Genomic DNA, 15,684 nt, shown 5'->3' with positions numbered 1-15,684 from the left:
CGGTCGCTGCAGCATGGCCTGGCTGACCAGCACTTCTCCAATTACGAGGAACTCAAAAAATGGCTCGATGAGTGGATAGCGGCCAAGCCGGCCAATTTTTGGCGCGATGTTATCTATGAATTGCCTGAAAGATGGAAGAAAGTTGTGGCTAGCGATGGGCAATACTTTGAACAATGAATGTATAACCAATTTTTCACAATAAAGCTTCAAATTTAACAAAAGAACCGACAGAACTTATTTGTAGGCTCTATAAAAAAGATTATTTTTGACCTAGGTTTCATTATCTCTGATCAATGTAAACCTCAGAATTTGGGATGTCTAAGAAGTTTTTTCTTAACGATGATTATGATTGTGATAGTTGATTAGAATGCTAAAGTCGGCTTTAACAACGCTTTTTTGATTTAAGTATCTCTGATCGATGCTCTGAGTCAATGCTGAATTCTGTTATGGAGATTCCTCATGCACATGGCGTTTCACAACAACGAACGCCACTTGCCCTGTCGCGCTCTATAGTTTCAAGTACTGGTTGACTACCAAAGACAATTAACTCTGCTTCATGTTAATGGGAAAGGTTAACTGAACGCCATGATCACGTCTGAAATGAGGAGATCCACTATCGATATGGGATTGCACCATCGGGGAAAGTTTCCAGCGAGGCGTTACGTAGACCATGCCATCAGCATGGAGTTCCCATCAGGAACTCCTTGGCTAAGATGGGGTTAAATATTGAGAAAACGATCCAAAGGCCCCTCGAGACGATTATGGCTTGGTACACTAGATGATGATTTAAAACCCGCTCGACCCCACTCACACCAAACCTGCAATCTAGAAGACGGGCGGACCCTAACTAAACGGGCCGACTTCACTAAATAACATTTTCTAGACTACTAGATATCTCTTAGTGCATTATCTCGAAAGCGATTAGTTTTTTCCGAAACCCTTGCAATATCCTTCCCCCGAAAGAATATTTAAATAATTTACAAGCTGTTTAAATTATATGAAAAATGAATTTCTTTTGTGAAATTGAATAATACACCCCTCAATAATAACAACAAATAGTAGAAAAAATATTCTTTGCAAAAATCACGGGATTAGCCCAGCTATTCACTCGCGCTCACAGTATACAAAAGAAATTCCACCTGAGAACACTGTTTGTCGGACGCTGCAGCTGATTGAGTGTCAAAATGCGATTAAAACTTGCATTGTTTCTAGCGTTCATTGTTTTTAATGGAATTCAAGCCGACTGCGGTTGCAATAAGCTGAAAAGGGGATCCGAAAACCTCGAAAGGAGTGAAAGTGTCCAGTATAATGTAAAATCACCAAGCGAAAATCAATGGCCCGACGAAACTCCGATTTCCGGGATGTCACTAATTCCTGGCGGCAAATATACGATTGGAACCTCAGAACCAATATTCCACGCCGACCAGGAGTCTCCAGAAAAGATAGTTGAAATCGGCGACTTCTACTTGGATAAGCATGAAGTGTCCAACGATAATTTTCGAGAATTTGTAGATGCCACCGGCTATATCACCGAAGCTGAGCGATTTAACGACAGTTTTGTGTTTGGTGAGTTCCTTTCAGAGTCAGTTCGAGAAGAATTCCATGATTACCGGGTTGTGCAGGCGCCATGGTGGTATAAGGTGACCGGAGTGAATTGGCGTCATCCACAAGGCCCGGATTCTAGCTTAGAAGGTAAATATAATCTTGCTTTAAGTCGATGAATTAAAAGTTTATTGCAATTAACGCTCTTACGCGTCCTCTCAGGGATCGGTAATCATCCAGTTGTTCATGTATCATGGAATGACGCTATGCGATACTGTGCCTGGCAGGATAAACGCCTGCCAACAGAAGCTGAGTGGGAAGCTGCTTGCCGTGGCGGTAAAAAGCGGAAGCTGTTTCCCTGGGGTAACAAGTTACTTCCCCGGGATGAGCATTGGTGAACACATCTTGCAACATTTTCTTGGATAGCTATAATAATTTCTCATTAATTTAGGATGAATATATGGCAAGGAGAGTTTCCTAATGTGAACACCAAAGAAGATGGGTATGAAAGTACTTGTCCTGTCGATAAGTTCCGGCAAAACGGGTTCGACTTGTATAATATAGTTGGTAATGTGTGGGAATGGACAGCTGATCTGTGGAACAAGGAGAACCCTTTATCAGACAAAGAAAATCCTAATCCTGAACGAGTTAAAAAAGGTGGTTCCTACATGTGTCACCAATCCTATTGCTACCGATATCGTTGTGCCGCGAGATCACAAAATACACAAGACAGCTCCGCTGGAAATTTGGGATTTCGGTGTGCTAGAAGCGTTGATTGAGAATTAAATAATTTTAGACTAAAGTTTTTGCTAAGAATAAAGCATGTTATTTATTTCATAGATGTGAGTTTACGTACGCTTTCCACCAGATCGGGGAAAGGTCAATGAAATGATGGATTGAATACAAGAATGAGATCGCATTGTATTCTTGATTTTCGCTTTAGGCAAAGACGCAGTAGCTTTTATCTGTGGGGGTCGAATGTTCATTGTATGGTTCAGCTCACCTAGGGGCCAATTTCCCTAGGATCATGAAGATGGAATTTCAGTCTGTGCCTCTTCAAAGCTCATTTCATTTCGTAAGCTAAGAAATAACAGTTTGGGATTGATTATTGATGTTTGTTGTAGTATTCCGATCCAGAAATTATGAAACACGCTAAAAAAGAAGAAGATAGTTCTCCTTAAAGCCGGAACTCAACGCAAGAGTTAGACGTTGTATGAGGAGGTGGAGAGAGAAAGGGTGGTCTTCTGACGTGTCCTGGAATATCGACGGTTGCCTTGTGTTTTTAATCATGTTACAATATATATAATTTCAGGGACATATTCTGGAGGTCTCCGCTAAGGAGTTGATGTTTGGTTCGGAATTTTGTTGTGGTCGTGGGCCCTGATTAGTTTGCACTGAACTAGAACAAAGTTCATTTTCCTCTTCATTCAATATTTCTTGGTTGCTTTTTCACTCCAACTACTGTCAATTCTGCTTAGGGTAAACTTTATGAGGTTTTCTTGCTTAGGATTTTCGATGAAGGAGTATCAGAATTGGGCATATTGCATTCTCATTTTCCGTTGCAAGTAGCACTTCCCCGAAATGTGCTCATTTCGCAGTGTAGTCTTCCCAAAACTGGATGAAACTTCCTGTTTTTTTCTTGCGTTCTAGTTTATCTAGTATTCTGAATCGCATTGAGTTCACTATTTAACTTTTGAACATTGTCTTCAGGGCGCTATTCTTTATTGGATGTTCGGTAGGGAGGAATTTTTGAAAGTATTCCCGTTCCTTTACAGAATGTTTCAAGCTCTTCGCTCTTTGTCAGACAAGAAGTGCTGATTATCCATTTCGGGAAAAATGTTCTTGAGGATTTTTGCTGGAGGAGCGACTCATTTTGATTTTACATCGATGATTACGAGGAAATGTGTATTTCTCATGGATAAAGTCTATATAAACTCGCTGCCAGCTTTCTTGATGATCACCTAACATTACAGCTTTCGTAGCAAAAATGTAGAGTGCCGCAAGCGGTATCTATTGTTGTTATTATTGTCTGTTCTTTTGGCTGGCTTTGGGCTAAAATGATTTCGGGAGCATGTGAATATGGGCATGCAGATTCTTGGCTTTAAGTAATTGATTTCTAATGTTAATGGCTTCGAATGGATGTCGGCTACTGGTTGAAGTGTGGACGGCGTTGGTCTACGATTACGTAGACCTATTTCCTAGTACACGCGCCGAGGCGACTATGGAGTGCCGAATCTATTGTTTGGATTGGCTCTGGTGGGAAAAGATGATTTCGATTTTAATAATGCCAAGTGAAGCCTGTACTTTGCATATGTGTCAGGGTCAAAGTGGATTCTTACAGGGTATTGTTCGAGTATATGCTTGACACGGTCTTAAAGATCGTGACAATAGTTTGTAGACGTTTGCAATTTTCCGTCTCTCGTCATAGGCGGGCATAGGGTTTATCATGATGTCAGCAAAGTAGACGCAACCACTGGTTATCAATTGTGTCAAATGGCAAAGAAATTCAAACTAGCTACCCACCCACAAACACAACGTCCATTTAATATATGAATATGTAATTCATCAGCATCAGTTCATGTTCCGGCGCAACAAATAACCAACTGCTGCATGTTAAGTACAGAAGGAGGTGGAAACCTTGACCTTTGAAGCAAATCACATCATCTTAACCAAAATTAGCACCAGTTCTAGTTGATGCTGCTTGCAGGGTTACAGAGAAATAGTACCCAAGCAGGATATATGCTAGGGATTTCTTAATATCACCTAACAACAATTGACCTCGACCAAAAAAGGGAGGTTGTGGGCAATCATTGTATCATAACATGCTGGAAAAAAATATACGGAAACTTCTGCTTCACTAAGCACCGAAGTGGCGAATTATTTCTTTCAAACTTTGTCACAATACTGATAGGACACTTGTCCTTACTTGCAGAGACATTTTCCAACGCTTCTTACGTTGAGAGATCCACCTCCATATTCTTATTCTTAAGGGGGTCATCCCGTGTGTCGGGTTGGAGAAATCGATTTTTTTTTTGCATGAATTGTATCTATATATAGTGGAGAATATGTGGCCGAAGGGATTTTCCGATATTCCGAGTCCTTCAGAAATTTCAGGGTTAAACAGGTAAGGAGTTTGCAGCCGCGGCTAGAGTACTCGATGAGAAAGAGCATCGAATCTTTTTTTACCGGTTAGTTTTTTACCTGAGCCTTATAAATTCGAACTCAGGTATAAATATAAAAAGATGGAAAACCAATCAATTGTCTAAACTTATTTGCTGTTTGGAATAAAAAGGATAATCCAGTCTAGAGTGAGCACTGAAAGACGTTCAAGCTATACTCAGTTATATTTTGTTGTAAGTATTGTGCTGTTTGTGTGCTCAGAGATTTTTTTAAATGGACCGTACGAAGGGAAATCGCTTTAACGTTCAACGTCATGCTCGCACTAAAAAACGAGTATTTCATGGCAATCGATAGTTATCAGAGAAGAAAAAGGACTTCGCATCAACATCAGCAAAGAAACTTTTAGCAAGCATAAACATGGATGTTCCAATTGCGACAAGTTTTGTATATTATATATTGGATTTTGCTGGAGTTTTCTCTGGTATTTCTGCAAACTTCTGCAAATAATAAAATATACGTAGTAGTAAAAAAGGAATACGTAGGACATGTCGAGAAAAGAATGGGAACGCGGCTTAGAAATGCAAAGAAGAATCACAAAGGCATGGGTGGAAAAGGGGCTGGAAAACTTACTGATAAGGACCTCACTACATTTCCTGGGCTGGCTATTCGTCGACACGCAAATTCGATAGAAGGAAAAAAGCAAGGAATTTGGGAAACTTTCTTCCATAAATGTTCTACAGACGAAAATCCTCAGCATGAAAATTGTTCAGCAGGCGAGGACAATTGGTGCAAATGGCGCAAAGTGGAAGCTAAAGGAGAACTGGATAGTTTTCACCACGAGAAGGCACCTTTGACTGAAGAAGTTCAAACAGTCATCAAACCAATCTACGAAGATTTGTCACGAGATGATCTCTTGAACAGATGTTTAGGAGCAGAGACCCAGAATAACAATGAGTCGTTAAATGCATTGATCCGAACTTTCGGTCCTAAACACCTTCATTCTGGGGCCAAGATCGTAGAAATAGCCACTTTTCTGGCTGTAATTATTTTCAATGAAGATGGCATTCTCAAAATCCTAGTGACAATGGGATGTCAAGTTGGTCACATATGTCAGGTTTATGCCGACCGCCGTAATGAAGCGCAAATTTGGCGGTCCGAACGACGATCGACTGACCTCGCTAAAAGAGCCAGAATTGAAACCAGAGAGCAACAATCGGCCTTACAAGACTTTTTTGAAGAAACGGAGGCTGCTCTCTATCGACCAGATATAGCAGATTAATGGTGAGCTAAAATTTTACTGTTGATAATCACATTTAAATTTTCAAATGCGTTTTTCTCGAAACTGCATCTTGAAAATCGGCTGCCACCATAGCTCAAAATCTATACAACCAAATTCTTTGAAATTTTCACGGCTTCTTTAGTACATATTTCTACGGTCCGTAAACTAGGATAATTGCAATCGAACGGATAGTTTTTTTTTTTATTCATAAAAAAAGCCGTAAAAAAACACCAAAATCCAAAAAATTAAGTTTAAAAGCCCACAAAAAATTTACCTTTTAATATTTTCTAATTATCCTAGTTTGCGGACCGTGGAATATTGTCCACATTAAAATCCCGTTTAGTTTTTTTCCCTCAGATGAACACAGCGCCCTCCAGCGTGGCAGCAGAAAAACACCTTTTTTTGGAAATGGGTGCATAAATTAACACCTATTCCGAAAATTAGCAACGAAATCAAGCTGAAAAGTTTATCACATATACTAAAGATATCAACAAACATATGGTGAAAAAATCACGTTTCTATCTTTATCCAGTCTTTCAAAAAAAGGCAAAAAAAATGGCCTTCACACGGGATGACCCCCTTAATCAGGTCTCATAATGGTGTTTGGGAGATGCCCGACAAGGTGATTTATCTCAAGCAAAACCTACTTTTATACTCCAGCGAGTAAATGCGATCGTAACATTTGTAACTATGGATTTTATCGAAACTGATATCGGCATTCCACTTGGTGCGCAGGTCCAGAAAACAAATACACTACTAATTGGTGGAATGAAAGTTGATTTCGTGCTCATTGAAAATAAGAGCCCTCCCCCCGCTGCAGGCGCCGAACTATTGAAATGATCTTCAAAAAAAAAAAAACGATTGATAGGTTATGTCGGCACACATTATACACCTTAGCACCAATTTGATATCGGATTCACGTTTATTTCTGTAAGCTTATCAGGGCATAAAAACATGGCTGCGAACAATAAAGAGGACAGCTTAGAAAATTACAGTATATCAGCTTAAACCGCTGGAGCTCACATAGTACATTTTCCGGAAATTTTTGAGTAACGTGGATCTCGTCAGTATCGTTAATGTTACCAAAGGGGACTCTACATAGGAGGTGCAATTCGGAAGGAAGAGCAAGACAAAAAATGGATCATCCGGTTTGAGGCCGAGTCAAAATCGCAGCGCGTTCTGCGCATCTGTTAATGTATTGTGTGAATATATGTAACCAAGGAAATTTGCAAAGTAACATTTCGATATTATTGGGATCGCCGCTTTCTAGTGCACTAACACTATCACTTAAATGAAAACCAAGATGCGACGAACGTAACTGCGTAACGACGCCATCTCTTTTATCCTGTAAAAATTCAAGGCTTGCCTGGGCAGTTTCACCTCCTGGGACTGACGACTGTTTCTTCACAACTCGTGTTTCGCTCTTTCCAGATGGAATTGTACGACTATGACGGGAATATGCATCTCAAGTAAGACTAGTTTCATAGCAAAACATCCCTTTTGATTATTGTCTAACCATATTGTATTTTCTCATCATGTTTTACATAAAAACAAAAAATCCACTTGTGTGATATATAACAATAAAAGTAATTATTATTTCATTTAAATTTAGTCAGAATATTTGACCACAATATCGATTCTCCATCTGCCGAAACATTTTGAAGACTAGTTTTTTTTCTATATTTTCTTATAACTTTCCTTTTATTGAATTTCTCAGTTAAAATACATCAAAATATTTACAGATGAGGTTTCAAAACGAACACTCAAGTCTGATTACTTTTTTTTTAAAGTTTTCTTAATTTATTTACAACTACAAACGTAAAGAATTCGGTCGGCATTTTCTGGTTGTATTATGTATCCATCGATCCGTTCGTGTTCCATGTTTTCCGGTGTACGTTATCAGAAGAATCCGCGCAATCTTGGTCGGAGGAATCTGAATACCCCATATGCAGTCAGACCAATCAATCCGTATTTAACTGTGTATTTGAAAACTTTTGTACTGGTTCGAACCGGTGGTATTTCTAGAATCGCTGGTATCCGCGTTGGATCGACTTTTCCCCAATTCTCGGTAATGCCGGCCACGTGACCAATTCCAATAACACCAACAACATTAACAGGTCGTGGTCGGCCGTCGGGTTGGGCATGAGGCAACGCGGCTACTTGCAGTGAATGGCATAGATACATATCACGCTCCTTAACGAACACATCACTGAATGCCGGAAATTCACCGGCCATTTCTTTCATGAGTTTTTCTAGTAGATCGCGTTGTTTACATTCTTCCACTTCCTCGATACTTATGCTTTCCGTCGATGTCAGTCGCCATACTAACTTAATTGTTTGCCAAAGTGAGAGAGCACGTAACGCTCGCTGAAGCGTAATGTTGATTGGACGGTCACCTAGATGCAACATACACCCTGGAAGCTTTTGAACTTCTTCAAATGCACGGCGAAATTCACCACCTGGCGCCATACCTAATTCTTTGGCTAACTGTGCGCTCATGTGCAGGAGAAGGATGTAGAATATACCGTTTGTGAATCCATTGGTAGCAATGATGTTTCGTATCTGAATTGGAGAGAAAGAAGAACATGTGTTAACTTGCAGATTTATGGTTTCATTGAGAGTTCTATTTTAATTTGCAGCCACTTTTTGCAACGCACCTTTGCCAAATTCATACTTTTTGCTTCTTCTAATAAAGTCTTTTCATCGTATTTGAGGATATGTGTTCGTGAAGCACACAATTCAACCATAACAATATCTGGACGGACATTTCTGATAACCTGCGAAACATCAAGTGAGTTAAAACTTATTTATTAATACTACCAGCTTGGAAGGATAAAAATAATAAGATTGAGAGTGCATTGGAGAGGAAAACCACTTTCATAAAATGCTGGACATTTTCTGTTTGCTATTATTTTTATCTTTTTAGTGTTAATGTAAAAAAGATAAATTATCCTTACAAACGACACATCATCTTGTGATTCCTCGCTGAAATGTGCCGTCCCCACCAAGTATACTTTGCTTTTATAAGGAGTTGTTAGCACTGACACGGTCGGTGGCAGATTCGCCTCAAACTCTTCAATAGTTGGATATATTTCTATCGTTCGTGGTATTTTCTTTTCTTTATCATCCAATTGCGGTTTCGGGTCATCCTGCTCAGTTTCAGAGTTCGCCGTTTTTGTGTTATTTTCATTCAGAATTTCTTTGCTGGAATGCGAATTGTTCTTGCTTCGGTTTCGCCGCAGGTTGTCATTGCCTTCATCTGATTCCACTATGAACACATCACCTTCTCCCTCCTTCAATGATGGATCATTATTTATTTCAATAATTGACAAATTCGGATTATCTGATTTGAATATTGTCTTATTAGCTAATTTCGATTTGGGATCAATCTCAAAGTTCTCTCCACTCTCTGAAAGTATAAAATTGACACTGGACTCTTTCGGACCATTTACTTGCTCCTCCGAAATACTACTTTCGAAATCAGCGGTAGTGTTGGCACTATCTATTTTTTGGGGATTGAAAAACAATGAAATATTAATGAATTTCTTATCCCTTGAATCTTGCATTATCTTACCATTTCCAACTATTGAAGAAAGCGTAAGGTTTTCTAAAGCACTATTATATAAAGTGATTTCCTCCTTTCCAGGTGTACTTGGTACTGACATTTTTTTAATTGTGTTGCCTATCTGTAAAATACAAACAAATCGTAGGTGAAAACTCACTGCGAATTATAGTTGCCACTTGATATTTAGGACTTGCTGGGTTACCAAATTTTTTGTGCTCTTCGTCCACTCAAGAAATGGGACAAACATAAGCGTAAACTTAACAAGATTTTGTTGCTATCACTAAAAAAATATGTGCAACACAAATATGCAATGCAATGGTTGGCAGAAGTTAATTTTCTTTAACCGATTTCTATGACATCACTGCTATTTTTGGATAACCGCTATTGCTTTGTGGTGGATAAAAGGAACACGGGAGACAAATGTTACAATTTTATTGGAAAAAATGTTGACATATATTTGACAAATTTTTAGAAGGAGTAGTAGGCTCGAAACAGTATTCGCCCTTCGCTTGTGTGCATAGTTACTGGGATATCATTGAGGTGACAATATTTATATTAGTAGCGTAAGCCAGATTAAGGTTGAAAAAAATAACTTTTGGTTTTCGAATCAATTTCCCGAAAACTTGACAACATATTATCATTAACTTAATTCGAGTAGATATCGATAGTATTTTGATGCCTGGACACCGTATAGGATCAGCTTTATGATCTTTTCCTGGTTTTTCGTTTGGGTAATTTGTGAGAATGGATCCGTTAAAGAAATGATCATTTTCCGGCCCCCGCACTTCCCGCTGTTCAGACAAATGTCAAAACTAAGACTAATACCAATCGAGGCCTTTAATTAACTACCTAACAATGTACCCTCCTTCAGGAAATAGCAACTCAATGCAAGTGTGGGCGTTCACAGTTTTTGTGACGATTGGTATAGCTGTTTCAGAGAAAAATGCGTGTGACAGACAAACATTAAATCGATTTTAGTAAGGTTTTGGTTGTAAAAACGAAATCAAGTCGCCCGGTGTAGGTCCACCAGCACAGAGGACTGAATAAGTACAACATAGTCCAACCGCTCCGCTCCATTCCTTCATACTCACGAAGAAGAAAAATACGATTTTTTTAAATGATAGAATGAAGAGATCGTTATTTCACATAGAAGTTGTGAGGGCAACTACTTCCAGCTCTCAAAAAGTTAAGTGCGGTACAAAGTTGAATCACTGATGTTTCTCTAGGAGGAAACCGCAAATGCCGCACTTCAGTAACATCTATGGCATAGAGACATCGGTAGATGATGTAATCCGTCATGGGACTTCCCTTCGACCGCGGAATTGGGGTCATGAGTATTACGATTCTACATGGGCGGCAAAGCTATGTTTTTGGAAGTTTTACCAACAAATCAGCGAGATGTATTGAATATTTCGATGGACAAATGCTACCACCAAGCATGGAAAAAACGACTCGTTTAAAAACGAATTCGCCAGGAACTAATGGAATTAAAGTCGAACTGATTATATATGTTCAAAGTTCAAATCAATGCCATCTGTCCTATGCATAAAAAAGGAAATATCATCAATGTATGAAGCCGAATAAAAGCAGCAGGATCACTATCCAGACTTTTCACCATAAACAACGGTAAAACAAGGGGATACTCTATCATTGCGTTACTTTTAACCTAGCTTTAGAAAAATTAATCAGTGATGCTGAGGTGAATACCAGAAGCCCTATCCTCAAGTCCACCTAACTGCTGACCTAGGCTGACGGTATTCTCATAATGGGAAGAACAAACCAAGATTTGCGAACTGCCTTCATTTAGACACAGGCGCAAATTACACAGTGGCAACGTCAATACCAAAAACAATAGCACTAGTTAACTGAATGAATGAAGATGGGTAACAATAACCTCTGAATGGTTGAAAATTTCTACTATCTGGAGACCAAAATCCGTCGTTGATGATATGTAATCGATTTTAGTGGACTATAATTGGATAATTTTGTTTATTTGAAGTATATAATAAAAAAAATAAAGGTGAATTCGGGCCTAAAATAAAATATATGATATTAATCAATGTTCTATTACATTCTGGGATTTTTGCAGTACACCAGTTAAAGATTAATAGAAACACAAAACTTAGGAGATTAATCAATCAATTCAAATACGAGAATGGTTATGAATTATAATAATTTGGGAAACCGGAGGTATGAAAGGTATCAACGATTTTGTTCGTTTCTTCTGTGAGTTGTATGTTAGTAACAGCGTGATTTTATTTAAATTTATCACTGCAAATTTTTATAACTCTATGATAAACTTAAGGGGGATTTCTACTCAATTTCACCACAAATATGCTTATCATTAACTTAATTTGAGCATATATCGATATGGAGACTATTTTGAGGCCTGGATGCCGTATAGAGGATTTTTTCAGATTTTTCGGTTGGGTAATTTCTGAGAATGGGTCCGTTAAAGAAATCATCATTCTCAACCCATCGCACTCCCCGCCTATCCAACAAATGTAAAAATTATGACTGGCATCGAAAAGTACTAATCAAACCCTTTCATTTGATACCCAACATGATTATATTCGTTCAAAAAAATATTACACCCCCGTTTTTCATTGCTGGAGCAATGAAAGGCGTCCAATCCTCGAAGAAGATGTCACACGTCTACAGGTCCTTTGGGATTACAAATAGCATAGTTTTCATTTATGGCTCTGGCCACTCTGCTGGCAAGATAAGAATATTTCAAACATGTTTCGGAGTTGTATCAAACAGTCCACCGTTAAGTTTACTTTAAAGGTCTATATTGGTGTCACTATGTCGGAGTTTAATTTTTGAAAAGGGAGTACATTCCCTTTCTGCAACCCTGTTGAAATATATCATTCCTTGAGGGAGGGTTTTAATATGAACATTTAATCTTCCAATGCCACAGAGGAAGAAGAGTAGATGGACCTGGAAGCGGCCCTATGTACATATTATTAATACGCTCGTCGGTATGACAATTACCGCTGGAATTACAGAAAGGTGTTGGTCGGGGCAGCGCCTTTTCCGCTCCATCCCTTTAAGTGGACTTTACAGCGGTAATATCAAAATACATGTCCCTCCTTAGAGAGACAATTAAGTCCCGCTGATTTTACAGGAGTACCCGCTGTGTCGACCTAACCGTTCGGGCACTGTGGCACACCATTTTATACTGAGTGCAGCATTTATTCATATTGGTGGATGCAATATCTATCTAAAGCATCTACGAAACTAATGAGTACGGTATCCTAGTCTAGTTTATAGTGTAACTCTACGCTTGAGCTCGCAAGGAGTCTTGTCTGCGATGTGCACGTGGACCCCAGCCGCAAATAACCGGGCCGATAACACATTCCACAGGGATTCTCCTGAGAAATATGAACTCGGAGGGATATCCCGATACGGCTTTGTGGCCGAGGCCACTTCAGATGAGTCCCCATACAGACTCAGATCTAATCGTAAAAGGCTTTGGAGCACTACTGCATCACGACCAACAAGCCAATGTGAACGCAGCGTTTCCCGATGTCACCACGTGGAGGTTCTTCTGATTCACTTGGTGTTGACTCGTCCGGCAGGGTAGCTGCCCCGTCTACCTATTTGCCACCTCTGAGCACTCCCTTGGGCAGGAAATATTTGCGAGTGGTGCGACATATCAAGGAAGTTGGAGACTCCTATCCATTCCTCAACCATACATCGCCGTCCTCTTCGAGAGTTGAATTAAAAGTTAGTTACCTTATCATTGTGAAATCAACATTTTGAGGGTTGAGGTAGTGATCGACACGATTCTTCAATGGGGTTACAGAAAACCCTACTTTTCCTAAAGAAATTGTATTAGAAACACATGATAGGTTACTATTCAAAGCATCGCGACACCTGCATCTTCATCTTCCTGACTTGACTCTCAATACAGTCACTCTCTACATGAGGTCCAAGTATATTTTTTTACTAACCATGTATATGCATCTTTGGAACCGTTGCGAGTCCACATAACAAACCGTCTGTTAAACAGTATCTTTAATCATAATAAAATGTCCTTAAGTTGAGCGTAAGGTTCAAGGACTAAATAATTTCCTTCTCAGAACGTTGCCTTGACAATGACTTCACTTGTTCAGGGAAATTGATTGACAATACAAATGCCGACTCTCTTTATGCAATCCACTTCCCATTATCCACTAAATCTAACGTTCCGACGTGATCAATACTAAATGTAAAAGTATATCTATCTGAATCCAACCGTGACTCCTCTAAATTTTGGCAGATGTGGCGAAATCTATTATTCTTGACATGTTTGTAGAAAAATGCTACCCACGGAAAGCCTTTGTAAAGATAAGCCTCTGCCCTGGGGGAATTTAAAACGTGTCACAATCCGTTTCTAGGTAGGTTTTGGATTACTCTTTCGAAGTAGTCGTCTATGGGTCACGAAAATAGCTACAATTTCCAGGAACGGTGGTACAGCCGCTTTCACTTTCGCTTGTTTTGGAAACTTCCCTGCCCGAGATGTACTGGTTAAAATTGCACATATACCTACTTCGTTGAGCTCGTTATTCTCTCAGCATATTCTGTATAGAAAACGGTTGATTAACGTCGTATACTCGCGTACAATTAAATTAGAAATATTGAACAAAACAGAAAATATCACGCAAATGATAAAGGCGAACGACGATTTTCGCGACAGCTGAGCACTGACAACTTGCACATACGTACGCAAATTATTTCTTGTTTTTTTGCTTGACTGGTCGTTGTTGTTTCAGCAAATGTTTTTTGAGGTTATCATTTGAAGTTGGTCGCAAATGACGTTAATTTGTTGTGGGAGTTGGGTGAAAAATAAATAAAAATAGATAAAGCGAATATTATGTTATTTTGAGTTCTATTTCGGTTCTGAAAGGCTTAGCTTGATTTCCAACCTTTCTGAAAAATCAAATGTATCACATCATGAGGGCAGCGAAATGGTAGCGTCCGATGGATGGCCTCTGCCATGGGCAAAAGTATTAGTTAACGTTTTTAAAGAACTAGTGCATTTTGACCAAAAAGAAGGATGTGGATTACTATATTCTGAATTACGGTGTAACACCTAAGCGCTTCAGGGAGTATTTACTACCAAGTCGGTGCGGTAGTGACTCTCCCGATAGTTGGCGCGTCTCGAATTCATTCAAAGTATCCTTTCCTGGTCGTAAAAGGTAACCAAATGCGTTAGATGCTTGCGTGCTTCTTGCTCTTAAAAGATAATAACTAAAATTATTTTGCAACACCTGCTCTCCATCGATTTCAAGAAGGCTTTCGTCAGCGTCAACAGAGAGTGTATCTGGATTTTCTTCGCCGGAGAGGCATTCCGGAAAAATTAGTATAGTGGAATCCCGACAAATCGTACATCGATTATTAGTATTTCCGGCTAATTCGTACAAATTGTTCGCTTCCCAGAGTCATCATCATCATCATCAACGACGTAACAACCGGTATCCGGTCTAGGCCTGGCTTAGTAAGGAACTCCAGACATTCCGGTTTTCCGCCGAAGTCCACCAATTCGATATCCCTAAAAACTGTCTGGCATCCTGACTTACAGCATCGCAGGCAGGGTCTGCCACGTCTTCTTTTTCTACCATAGATATTGCCTTTATAGACTTTCTGGGCAGGATCATCCTCATCCATACGGATTAGGTGATCCGCCTACCGCAACCTGTTAAGCCGGATTTTATCCATAACCAGACGGTCGTGGTATCGCTATAGATTTCATCGTTATAGAGGTTGTTTGATCGCTCATCCTCATGAAGGGGACCAACAATTCTTCAGAGGATTATTCTCTCGAACGCGGCCAAAAGTTCGTAATTTTTCCTGCTAAGAACTTAGGTCTTCAAGGAATACATGAGAACTGGCAAGATCATTGTCTTGTACAGTAAGAGCTTTGACCTTACGGTGAGGCATTTCGTTTGTGCCTTTTTTCTCCCAACATAGTTTCTGTAAGCTGGAATAGGCTCTGTTGGCAACCAACAACCGTGCGCAGACTTCATCTTCATAGCTGTTGTCGGTGGTGCTTTTCGACCCTGGGTAGGAGAAATTTTCAACGGTCTCAAGATTGTAGTTTCCTAGGTCAGTAGTTAGGTCCCCAGAGGCATAACTGGTAATCCCGATACATATTTCACACCAAATCGTTAGGCCCTTTACCATCCGAATAATT

The 15,684-nt window shown here is 39.5% G+C and overlaps 2 protein-coding genes across 2 annotated transcripts; one reads left to right on the top strand and one right to left on the bottom strand.

Moving 5' to 3' along the window:
- The first annotated feature begins 1,132 nt into the window (after window positions 1-1,132).
- Window positions 1,133-2,381, top strand: LOC119651176 (formylglycine-generating enzyme). The gene is made up of 3 exons (XM_038054603.1): window positions 1,133-1,692; window positions 1,765-1,936; window positions 1,994-2,381. The coding sequence occupies exons 1-3, from the start codon at window positions 1,185-1,187 to the stop codon at window positions 2,319-2,321; spliced, it is 1,008 nt and encodes a 335-aa protein (XP_037910531.1). The 5' UTR covers window positions 1,133-1,184; the 3' UTR covers window positions 2,322-2,381.
- Window positions 2,382-7,445: 5,064 nt separating this feature from the next.
- LOC119651422 (traB domain-containing protein) lies at window positions 7,446-13,975 on the bottom strand. Its single transcript, XM_038055017.1, has 5 exons — window positions 13,957-13,975; window positions 9,516-9,627; window positions 8,899-9,443; window positions 8,599-8,718; window positions 7,446-8,503 (listed from the first exon to the last, which is right to left on the bottom strand). Exons 2-5 carry the CDS (start codon window positions 9,604-9,606, stop codon window positions 7,841-7,843), a joined length of 1,419 nt encoding a protein of 472 aa, XP_037910945.1. The 5' UTR covers window positions 9,607-9,627; window positions 13,957-13,975; the 3' UTR covers window positions 7,446-7,840.
- Between the last annotated feature and the right edge of the window lie 1,709 nt (window positions 13,976-15,684).

The sequence above is a fragment of the Hermetia illucens genome, chromosome 3 (assembly GCF_905115235.1).
Source record: "Hermetia illucens chromosome 3, iHerIll2.2.curated.20191125, whole genome shotgun sequence".
Taxonomy (NCBI): domain Eukaryota; kingdom Metazoa; phylum Arthropoda; class Insecta; order Diptera; family Stratiomyidae; genus Hermetia; species Hermetia illucens.
This window is presented reverse-complemented; position numbering and strand designations above follow the sequence as displayed.